At 60.2% G+C, this 10,356-nt stretch overlaps 1 protein-coding gene across 1 annotated transcript in view; it reads right to left on the reverse strand.

The window, feature by feature from the left end:
• Nucleotides 1–7,714: 7,714 nt before the first annotated feature.
• GNB1L (G protein subunit beta 1 like) overlaps nt 7,715–10,356 on the reverse strand; it is a 23,484-nt gene continuing 20,842 nt past the window's right edge. The window contains exons 6-7 of the mRNA XM_007460049.1: nt 9,235–9,482; nt 7,715–7,892 (exon numbers count right to left, since the gene is read on the reverse strand). Of these exons, the coding sequence (XP_007460111.1) occupies nt 7,715–7,892; nt 9,235–9,482 (426 nt within the window). The remainder of the gene's footprint in view (nt 7,893–9,234; nt 9,483–10,356) is intronic.

The raw sequence follows: 10,356 nt of genomic DNA on the forward strand, positions 1-10,356 counted from the left end.
TTTTTCTTGGGTGGTGCAGGCGGGAGGCGGCCCCTCCGGTGGACAGGGCCGGACCTGAGGAAAGGCTCGTTTTCTCAGCCACGTGTGTGTGTGTCCACAGGGTAGGGCCCGTGCAGCTCTGGGGGTTCCCCTCTTGCCCCGAAGACAGCCAGCCCCCCACCCCACCCCCAGGAGACCCCCATCCTCCGCAGCCCCTCCCCCAACACTGGCCCCTCCAGGACAATGCCCCTCCCAGCACTCCTGTCTTCCCAGCCTCCTCCTGGCTCCTCTTGGTTGTCCTAACCTCAGTTCCTCTCCCCTTTTTCCCATCTCAGAGCCCAACCTTTATCCCAGGATGCATTTTCTAGGTTCTTTCCCAGGACCTTTTGTGACCTCATCACCCAGTGAAGGTGGTGATGGCAGCCAGGCCAATGGAGGCCTCGTGCAGGGAGAGAACAGCGCTTGGGGTCTCTCCAAGGCCCTGGCTGCACTTGGACCTTCCCCCAGCAGGGGGGGCATCTCCAAGGGCAGGCAGGTTCTCCATGGCAGGCGCCGCCTGGTAGACTGGGTTGCTACCCGGAACACAAGCCCTTCCCACATGCCTTAGTGCGCTGGGACCCCTGTGTGCCCGAGGGCCAACGCCCGAGGGCCAACCGGCCGCCACTTCCTTTGAGGCCAGCAGGTGGGCTCAGGGCTGCAGGACACACCCGGGTCGGGCGCGAGGCCGCCACCTCCTCCCCTCCAACGTTGTGCTGGGGACTCCGAGCCCCTGGACGTGGCTGTGAGGCTGAAGCAAAATATGGAAGTAGCTGTGTCTGTGCAAACTGTCACCCTTCTGGTAACAGTGAGTGAAATCTTAAAGGGGCTAAGAAAAACAGGCAGCTTCCTTAAGACGCAGCTGGCCCGTCTGGAAGCTCTCTGGCCGGGCCCTTCTGGGAGAGCCTGTGAGGTGGGGACTGGGCTGCCGCTGAGCCAGGAGGCAGGCACTCACCCACCCCTCACCCCGCGGCCAGCTTATGCCAGCGAGAAGCCTCTGGCCATTTAGGGCAAAGTCACTGTCCACAGGGGTGGCCGAGGAGAGGCCACTCCCCACGCGTGCCTGCTGCTGTATTCCCTGACCAGACAGTGCTACCGAAGAGCTGACCCAGCGCCCCGAGGAGGCGGGTGGTGGCCCTGCTTCCCCTTCTGTGGGCTGGGGTGTCCCAGGCACATTTCACCTCATTGGCTCTGATGATCAAGCCCTCCCTCCCTTGGGTAACTGGCTGGGAGGGTCCATTTAGAGACGGGGCTCAGGACGCAGTCAGCACCCCTTTCAGGAGAGCTGGACACTGAGTCGTGCCCACAAAGTGCTGCAGGTCTGGCCCCAGAGCTGCCTGGGCTTCACCTGCCACTGTCACTGTCCTGCTATCACCTGCTTTCCTGAGTCCAAGGCCACGGGGGCCAATCCCGCCCTCTCATGGGCGGGCTGCAGGCGGGAGCCCCCAGGCATCAGGCAGCCCGACACCGTTGCTGCCAGGAAGGGGCCTGGTCTCAGGTGGGCCAGGACAGCCTCTTCCTCGTGCTGACCCGGCCGATTTGCTCCCGGAAGCCAGCCCAGCCCTGCGCTCTGTGGCTGGGTCCCTCCAGTGGTCAGCTGCTTCCATGCATGTGTCTCACCCCAGGGAATTAAGTTCCCAGAAGACAGAGATCCTATCATGTGTACACCCAGAAAATAACTTAACGATGAATGTAAAACCTGGATTAAACCACAGCAAGAGATCACTTCACACCCATTAGGATGGATGGATATTATCAACACAAAACAAACAGAAAATAACAAGTGCTGGTGGGGATGGGGAGAAATTGGAACCCGTGCACTGCTGGTGGGAATGTAAACTGGTGCAGATGCTGTGGGAAACTAGAGTTTTCACGAAAAGTGAAACATAGCATTACCATATGACCGAGCAATTCCACTCCAGGGAGTGGACCCAAGAGAACTGAGAGCAGAGACTTGAACCTGCACTTGTCCACTCACGCTCAGGGTAGCTCAAGTCACAGCAGCCGAGAGGTGGAAACAGCCCACCTGTCAATAGCTGATCAATGGATAGAAGTGATTAATTGAAAAATGGATAAAAAGATTTGATCTGTCCACACAGGGGAATAAAAAGGAAGGACATTCTGACACTACAACGTGGATGACCCTTGATGTGATGACCGTTGAAATGAGCCAGGCACAGAAGGACAAATCCTGTGTGGTTCCCCCTACATGAGGTCCCTGGGCTTGTCAGATTCAGAGACAGAAAGTAGATGGTGGGGGCCAGGGGCTGGACAGGGGTGGGGGGAGGGGGAGTTAGTGTTTGATGGGGGCAGAGTGTCAGTTTGGGAAGATGAAAAGTTCTGAAGGTGACAGTGGTGACAGCTGCAAGACAGTGTGAGTGTACTTGATGCCGCTGAGCTGTGCACTTAAAAATGGTTAAAATGGCAATGATTTTTAATGTATATTTATGTATATTTAACAATTAAAAACCACTGGATTATCCACAGTCTGCAAAAAAACATGCTGTTCATCTCAAATTGATCAAGTCCTCACCTGTCTCTAAACCAGCAGTTTTTCACACGGTAGTTTTGTCCCCAGGAGCTTGGGCAGCATTTGGAGACACTGTCGGTTGTCACACGGAGTGGGTGGAGGCCCGCCCCCTGCAGTGCACAGGAATCTTCAGGGCAGGTGTCACAGGGTCTGGAGCAGCTCGCAGTGCAGCCGCAGTGTTCTGAGGCCCTCAGCCTGCCTGGCACGCAGCTGGGTGGCAACTGGGTGGGCGAGCACCCATCCCATGGGAGCCACTCTCCTGGCTATGTGTCCACGAGGCCGGGTCTACCCAGCCCCCTCCACAAGCCCCCTGGTGCCCAGGGACCCAGACTTTCCATGAGGCAGGCCATCCAGCCCTGGGCTCCAGCCTGGGTGTGGGGTCAGGACCCGGGGGAGAGCCCCTGCCAGCACCAGAGCCCGGCCAGTCCCATTGGCTCTGGAGCAGAAGGGACCTGCAGGGCAGGCGATGGTGGGATCTTTTTCACTGACCCCTGTTGCTCCTCTGAAACCACCAGGAAAGTCATTGAGGCTTCACAGTCAGAGCCTGTGCTGACCACCGACCCCTGACATTCAACCCCAGGAGCTGGGCTCTTGCTGGCCCCTCCACCAGCCCCTCCTGGCCTGCCCAGCGTCTCTCCCTCTGTTTGTGGGGTTCTGGCCCTCCGGGGGCTAGGCCCAGGGTGGGGAGAGGCAGGGCCAGAGCGACACTTCCAGGTACGTCTCGTGCCCGCCCCACAGTGTTTGCTGAGACACAGTTTCTGCTCTAAAGCACCACATGTCCCCCAGGGAGGGACAGGGATGCCCACCAGGATCGGCTGGGGCAGCTGTGCTCTGGGGAGGGCAGGGGGCTCAGGACAGGCTGAGCAGAGGCAAGACCCCTCGGGGGCATGTCCAGCTGGCCCTGCTCAGGACAGTGCATGACCAGGCTGGTGGGTGAAGCCTCACGGCAGCACATCCACCCACAAGGGACGGATGGATGGGGGTGCACCCCAATGTCCACAAAACCAGGACACGGCCAGGTGAGCCCGGCAGGAGGTGGGTGAGACATTCAGCCCTCCATCCACAGGACCTGATGCAGACGAGAGGGGAAGGCAGCCTGGACAGCCTGGGGAGATGGGACATGGTGGGACACGGTGGGACACGGTGGGACCCGTCTCCACACTCGGAAGAGGCAGAGCTGCAGACCCCAGGACAGACAGGGCAGCAGGGCCACAGGGCGACTACGAAGGGCGGGGCGGCCGCACCGGGTGGACTGCAGCTGTCGTGAAGCAGGTCCTCTCGCCGTGAAGATGGAGCCGGGCCCGCTCACCCCTTCCTGACCGGACCCCACCCTGGTGCTGCCCCTCCCCCCTCCACGCCCCGTGTCTGAGCTCGTCTGTGTGTTGGCACAGCTCTCGGGTCTGTTATTTATTGCTGATCACAAAACAGCGCCTTCTCCCTCTTTACTTCTCCAGGGCGGTAAGAGAGCCATCGAGGGCCGGGGGTCACGGCCAGGAAGGCAAGGCTGCAGCGGGCGCGGCCGTGGCCTTGGCTCGTCCTGCCCATGAGGAGAGATGTGTATCCAGAAAGGGTCCATCCAGGCCCACCTGATGGGCTATCCCACTTTTTGGGCAAGCGGCTGCAGGCCCTGGGGGCCAGAGCTCACCTAATACCTGGTGGCCACTGCTTCACGCTGAAGCTGGGTGCTGGCTACACGGGGCTGTGGTTTTTCCCTCCATTTTGGTCTCCGCTTGAAATTTCCAAAAAAAAAAAAACAAGTCAATTGTTCAATAAATTCTCAAGATTGATAAATTGTATGTTGTGTAATGGTAATTCCCTATATAGTCACATTCTAACTCAGTTCATAAATCAAAATTTATGAATAAAATAAAACAAAATTTCCCCAACACTTAAACACTGGTTGCAAATTCATTAAAAACTCTTCTAAACATTTAACAAAACGACAGCCTCACGTCTACTTCTAACATCTCAGGAGAGACTCGCAGAAGCTGGTTCTCACCCGTTTCTCTCCCTCCAAGGCACGTCCTCAGTTCTGAGGTCTCACTTTGTAAAGGCTACAAACACTCTAAGGCCCTCCATCAGGAGGAGGGGTCTGTGTCTCCCACACACTAGGGCTAGGCAAAGGCGGCTCTTGGTGCCCGCCTGGCTCGCTGGCCAAGCCCTCGGTGCCCCCACGAAGAATGACTCCCCCGAGGCCGCCACGCCGAGAGCCCACCCGAAGGCACCTGATGGGCGGTGCCCACGTGCCGTCTTGTCCCGTGGAGAGAGACAAACCGCCCGGTAGGCCCTCAGCCTTCCTGACTGACGAATCACGGGCCGGCCCCTGAGTCTGGGCTGATTATTAACATCCCAGCAACAGGACCAGACCAGGGACTCAACTTCTCAACATGCACATCTTGACAAACAACAAACATACAGGCATCCCGTCATCCTGTCCTCTTCCTGCTGCTATAACAAAATACCACGGGCTGGGCAGATTATCAACCAGAGACTGCTCAGTTCTGGAGGCTGGAGGTCTAAGACCAAGGCGGATTCGGGGTCGGGCAAGGGCCCACATACTGGTTCTGGCACTAATCCCATTCTTGGGGCTCCACCCTCATGACCTAGTCATCCTCCAAAGGCCCTGCCTCCAACTACCATCATGTTGGGGGTTAGGATTCCAGCCTATGGACTGTGGAGATGTAGATGTCTGGGGCAAAAGTCTTCAGGTGCGTGTGGCTACCTGCTGCGACAGTACGTTTCTGGCACACTTTGTTATTAGGGTGTTGGTGAGGATTCTTGGCCTATTTGAACAGAACCAGTGACTGTCACCGTGATGCCCATGGCGGCCCCTGGACCCTTAGAACTGCTCCTGGCCCCTGTGAACACATCCTGGCCTGTGGCAGCTGCGAGATTCACCCCACCCCCACCCCCGTCTGCCCAGTGCCATGGAAGCAGCTCTGCTTTAAGGCAGGAGCCACACACGTCTCTGTGAAGGGCAGGCACTGAACACTGGCCCTGGGGCCCGAGGTCCGGGCGCTGTGCACAGGGCGCCGGGCTGCGACATGGAGAGTGAACCTGCCTGCCAGCTCCGAGTCTGAGCTCCCAGGGCAGGTGCTAGCCGTGCACGCAGGTGGCTCCTGAGCCCTCCTGGTGGGATGAGGGAAAGGCCAGGAGCGCCTACTCATTTTCCAGTTCAGCCACCATGAGTCTGTCCTGCTTCCTCATCTGTGGCTGTGCCTCCCACTCAGATGCTTCCCTGAGTGGATCCTTTTGGGACTGGTGGCCTCTACCACACAGTAGCTGCCTTGCCCTTCCCACCTCACTCAGCTCCGTCCAGTCATGAGCTTCCCGCCTGCCTGGATCCCGAGGGGCCTCCAGACGAGCTGGTGTGAGGGTGGCCATATCTGGGCAGGGCCAAGCAGCCCCAACACACAGGAGACCAGGGAGGGCGGGGAGGGGGCTGCACACCCGCCCCGGCCCAGGTGCACAGCCTGCTCAGCTTAACCCCAGACCAGGCTCCCCGCAAGGTGCCAGCTGGTTGAACACCGAGCCTCCAAAGAACCTCGGGTCGTCTCCTCTCTGCACACTGCTCCCAGAGCTGCTCCTGCAGAGACATGGGTGGGAAACACCTAACAGCCTTGCTTGCTGGGTGTGCAGACGCTCACGGCATGCAGCACAGAGCAGCCTGCAGGACAGCCCTCCCCAGGGAACCCCTCGGTGGCAGTGTCCAGCCCCCGGGGCCGTGTTTACAGAGCACGTGGCGGTCTGACTTCTCAGACCTCTTGAAGCTCATGGAGCCCAGGAAAAGGTGAGAATTCCCAACCTTGCTCTATCTTCTGGTCACTTGCCCGGCCCGCCGCTGACCTCTTGCTTGTCCAAGAGGGGCCTGGGCAGCGCGATGCTGGGATGACCATGGGACCCACCCACAGAGTGCCAGGCGGCTGGAAGAGGGCCAGGCAGTGGCGAGCTCAGGAGAAATGCGTGTCCCCGGACCCACTTCCTCTGGTCCTGAGCGTCTGGCAGGGCTGTCACAACCCGACTCGGCCCCATGCATGGAGATTTGGCCACAAGATGTCCTTGGGACACTGCTCACAGCATGTGGCCTTGGTGGGCAGCCCAGAGCCTAGCTCAGGGCCAGCAGCGGAGATCTTCTGGGAGCCTCTGCCTGTGCCTTCAACGGAGGTGAGGGCCAGGTACGGATGGACACTTTGTCTCCCGAGCCCTCTCCCCCTCCAGGGCTGAGTCACGGCAGGCAGCACACACAGCTCACCCCCAACGTTTGGGAGGCACCTCTGGCTTTTTGTGGTGCACTGTCCTCTGCCGGGAGGAAACGCTGCCACAGCTGTTTTCGTGAATTCAGTGATTCTGCCAAAGGATTGCTGAGCTGATGGCGCGGATGTAAGCGGGCATGGGCACCACGTCCTCAGCCGTGGCCTGGTTTTAGAGGCTGCCCCAGCCCAGCGCCCAGCACCTCAGGGTCACAGCTGCGGCGGGACCCGTGGAATGACTGGTGTGTTCACAGCTATGCTCTAGTGAGGAGGCCAAGTGGGTCCTGAGACAGAGTCCTTTGCTATTTAGCACTGGCCTCTAGTCCAGTCTCCAGGACAGACCCACGGGAGGGGATGCTGGTCTGAACGTTGGCTTTGCTAGGGGTGGGGGCACATGTGAGATGCAGGAGCCCGGCCAGGCCAGAGAAGCAGAGGTCCACCTCCCGAAAGGGGCACCCAGTGCCCTACTGCCTCCCGTGGAGAAGACAGAGGGTGGGGTCCTGAGCAGACCACAGTGCCCAGAGGACGCCCCACACGCGGGGTTCAGGTCTCCACAGCCTAAACAGAGCCGCCTGTCTTGCTGGCATTCGTGATGTGGAAACCCCTCTGGATGTGCACCACTCCCCAACATCCCAGGGGCCGCAGCGCCCCCCGAGATGTGCTGGAGGAAACACGGCAGCACCTCTGTCCAACGGGCCCACGGGGAGGCCCGTCCCTCAGATGGGATGGTGCACAGCCCCCAGTCAGGGGTGTGGGTCTGGGGGGCCCCGGCTGGATCAGCAGCACAAGTGGCAGGCAGTGTGGTGGGCACCTGGGCCTGGTCACGGTGCAGATACCTGCTGGTCCAGGTGGCCCGGGTCAGACGTCTGCTCGCTGGATCCAGAACGGTCTGCTCTGCCCACGGGGATGAGGCCAGGCTTCAGCAGCTGCCCACTGGCTCCTCTTGCCGGGGCCCAGGGTCATCTGCCCACACCCGCAGTTCTGGACCCTTGTCCACCATGAGGCCCTGCAGCCCCAGGACCCGTCCCCACTGCCGCTTCTGACCTTCGGGGAAGAGTGACCACAGAGCTCTCCAAGGATGCAGGTGGCCCTCACAGCTGCGGGGAGGCACATCTTCTGGAGCCCGAGGAGGGTGAGCTAGTCTCACATGAGGCTCCCCCAACACCCTTGGTGCCCCCCTCTCAGCACCCCACGCAGTGCTGGCATTTCAACCCCACTTGTGTCCCTCGTGGTCCCTGCTTCAACCAATCAGCCAAATCTCAGAGCCCTTCAGCCCCCGAGCTGAACCTGGAGGCCAGACTCTCCAGCAGGGCCCTGTTCCAGTGGGTTCGGCATCCCGCCACCTGGATGCACACGTGTTCTCCAGATGCCTGGGAAAGCCACACAGCCCTTCTGGAGCGCAGCCACCACAGACCCCACCCTCTCGGGCCTGCTGGGACCCAGTCTGGTTATAAGCAAAGTGTGGAGTAGGGGGTTCCTGAGTGCCCCTTAGGGCCCCCGCCTCGGGGGAGGCCATTCAGGTCCTGCAGCCAAAGGGGGGCTGACCTCAGGTAGGGTGCGAAGGGGGCTCTCCTGGCAAAGGAGCTGATGGAACGAAGGGGTTTGTGGCCCCCAGCTTGGTCGGGCTCTGCCCACAGCCCCCATCCCAATTTTCAGGGTCCCATTCCTTCCCAATCAACAGCCCAGCCTTGAGAGAAGCTTTCCTGAGGTCTGGGCTTGGCCCCACGTGGGAGTAGCCGGCGGCTGCCCTGTGTGAGCGGCTGCAACAGTGCCCTTGGTCCCCGTCTGTCTCGCTTGGGCTGCTGGGCTTTATGCCTAGAAGCCACCCTGGGACAGCCACCTGCCACTCTCAGCCTCACTCCACGAGGTGGCCCTTCTTTCCTCCTGCTGGTCCTGCTGGAGGCCTAGCCCTGTGCCCTCCCCGCCACCCCCAACGGGGGCCCTCTCCCTGCCACGCTCCCGTCAGGAGCCCGTCACTGGCTCAACCCTGTGATGCAGAAGCTCCTGGCCATCTGCGGTGTGAGGAGCCTAGGACCCGGGGCCCACACTTGGCGTCCCTGCTGGACGGACCAGCCACCCTGCCCAGCGGAGGCTCTGAGGACAGACAGCTCTGGGCTCTGACCACCCGGGGAAGCAGGGGGTCACCTGGGAGAATTCGTACCTCAAGCCTGCAGGTTTGCAAACAAGTTTATTATCAGGCACCCCCGGGTTGGCCTCTTGCCTGGGTCGCTGGTGCCCAGTGTCTGGCCTGGTTATGCTTTAAATGGCAGTCACCGTGGCACAGAAGCTGTGCTTCATGAAAGGGAGCAGGTCCCATGCAGGAAGGAGGCCCAAATGACCGGCTCTTCCCATGACCAGTGGGGCCCGTGGCCCATGGCCTCCGACCCCTTGCACCACTTTCCCGCTATCCAAGTGTCCTGACAAGGAGCCACGAGTCACGTGCACGGGTAGAGAGACCAGACACCGATGCGCTGATCCCCAGACCCTGTGGCCAGCAAGCCGTCGTCAGCAAAGGCCACACAGTGCACGGTGGCACTGTGGAAGGCCAGCACCGCCAGCGGCTTCATCGTCCGCCAGTGAAACACACGGACGCGATGGTCCCAGCCCGCGGTGGCCAGAATCCTACGGTCTGGCCGAATCTTGATGTCGGCGATCCCGGGGTTGGTGAGCACGTGAGTCCCACGCACCTGTGATCAGAGCGGCAGGGAGAACCGTTAGGTGGCTTCTTAGACCTGCCTCCACGCCTCCCCCTCTACCAGGACGCCCCCGTCAGGAACAGGGAGCCAAGCGCTCCTGCCAACTTACTGCCATCTCCTGGAGCCAGCACAGGCGACCTCTGCCCTTGGCCAGACCCTTGGGTTGAGACAGGACAGGCCTCAGTGGACTGTGGCCTGGGCCCCTCCCCAAGGAAATACTGCCCCCCAGCCTCCAGGCAGCACTGCCCACTGGACGGCAGCAAGGTCAGTGGGTCCTCTCTCGCGAAAACTCACCGCACCCAAAGCAGGAGGAGCAGAAGGAACGCAAACCCCACCTTCAGCAAAGCTGGGGGAAGGGCAGCCCTGCGTGGCATGCGAGGCGGAAGGCCACCCGGGGCTGGATGTGCAGCCATTGTGGGGCCATCTGGCAGCTCTGCCCCACGCTGACAACACACACTTGGCCATCGTCGTGATGACCCAAATGGCCACGTCCTTCCGCCCATCCTGCCTTGGCCCAGCCCTGGGCACCAGGAGTCCTTGCTGCCCCGGGGTCGCTGCTGTGCCCACAGCAGCTCTCCTTTCTCTGCGAATTCACCTCCTGTTGGGCCAGAGCAGCCTCAGGGAAAGTCATTTGTTTTTCAAAGACAATACAGGGAAAAGGAGGAAAGAAAATCAGCAAAAGATGGCAGCATTCCTCAGAAGCAACCAGACACTCACCAGGCACTTTTGCAAATCAGCAAAACAGAACTTCATGAAGCAATGATCTCCATAAAACAAGAACCAGGAGAGCAAATCCAGAGGAGGGAGCCTGATCCACAGGCACCGAAGAGAAGCAAACACTGCAGAAGCGAGGGGAATCGGAAGA

Source organism: Lipotes vexillifer, unplaced genomic scaffold, assembly GCF_000442215.2.
Source record: "Lipotes vexillifer unplaced genomic scaffold, Lipotes_vexillifer_v1.1 scaffold987, whole genome shotgun sequence".
Classification (NCBI taxonomy): domain Eukaryota; kingdom Metazoa; phylum Chordata; class Mammalia; order Artiodactyla; family Lipotidae; genus Lipotes; species Lipotes vexillifer.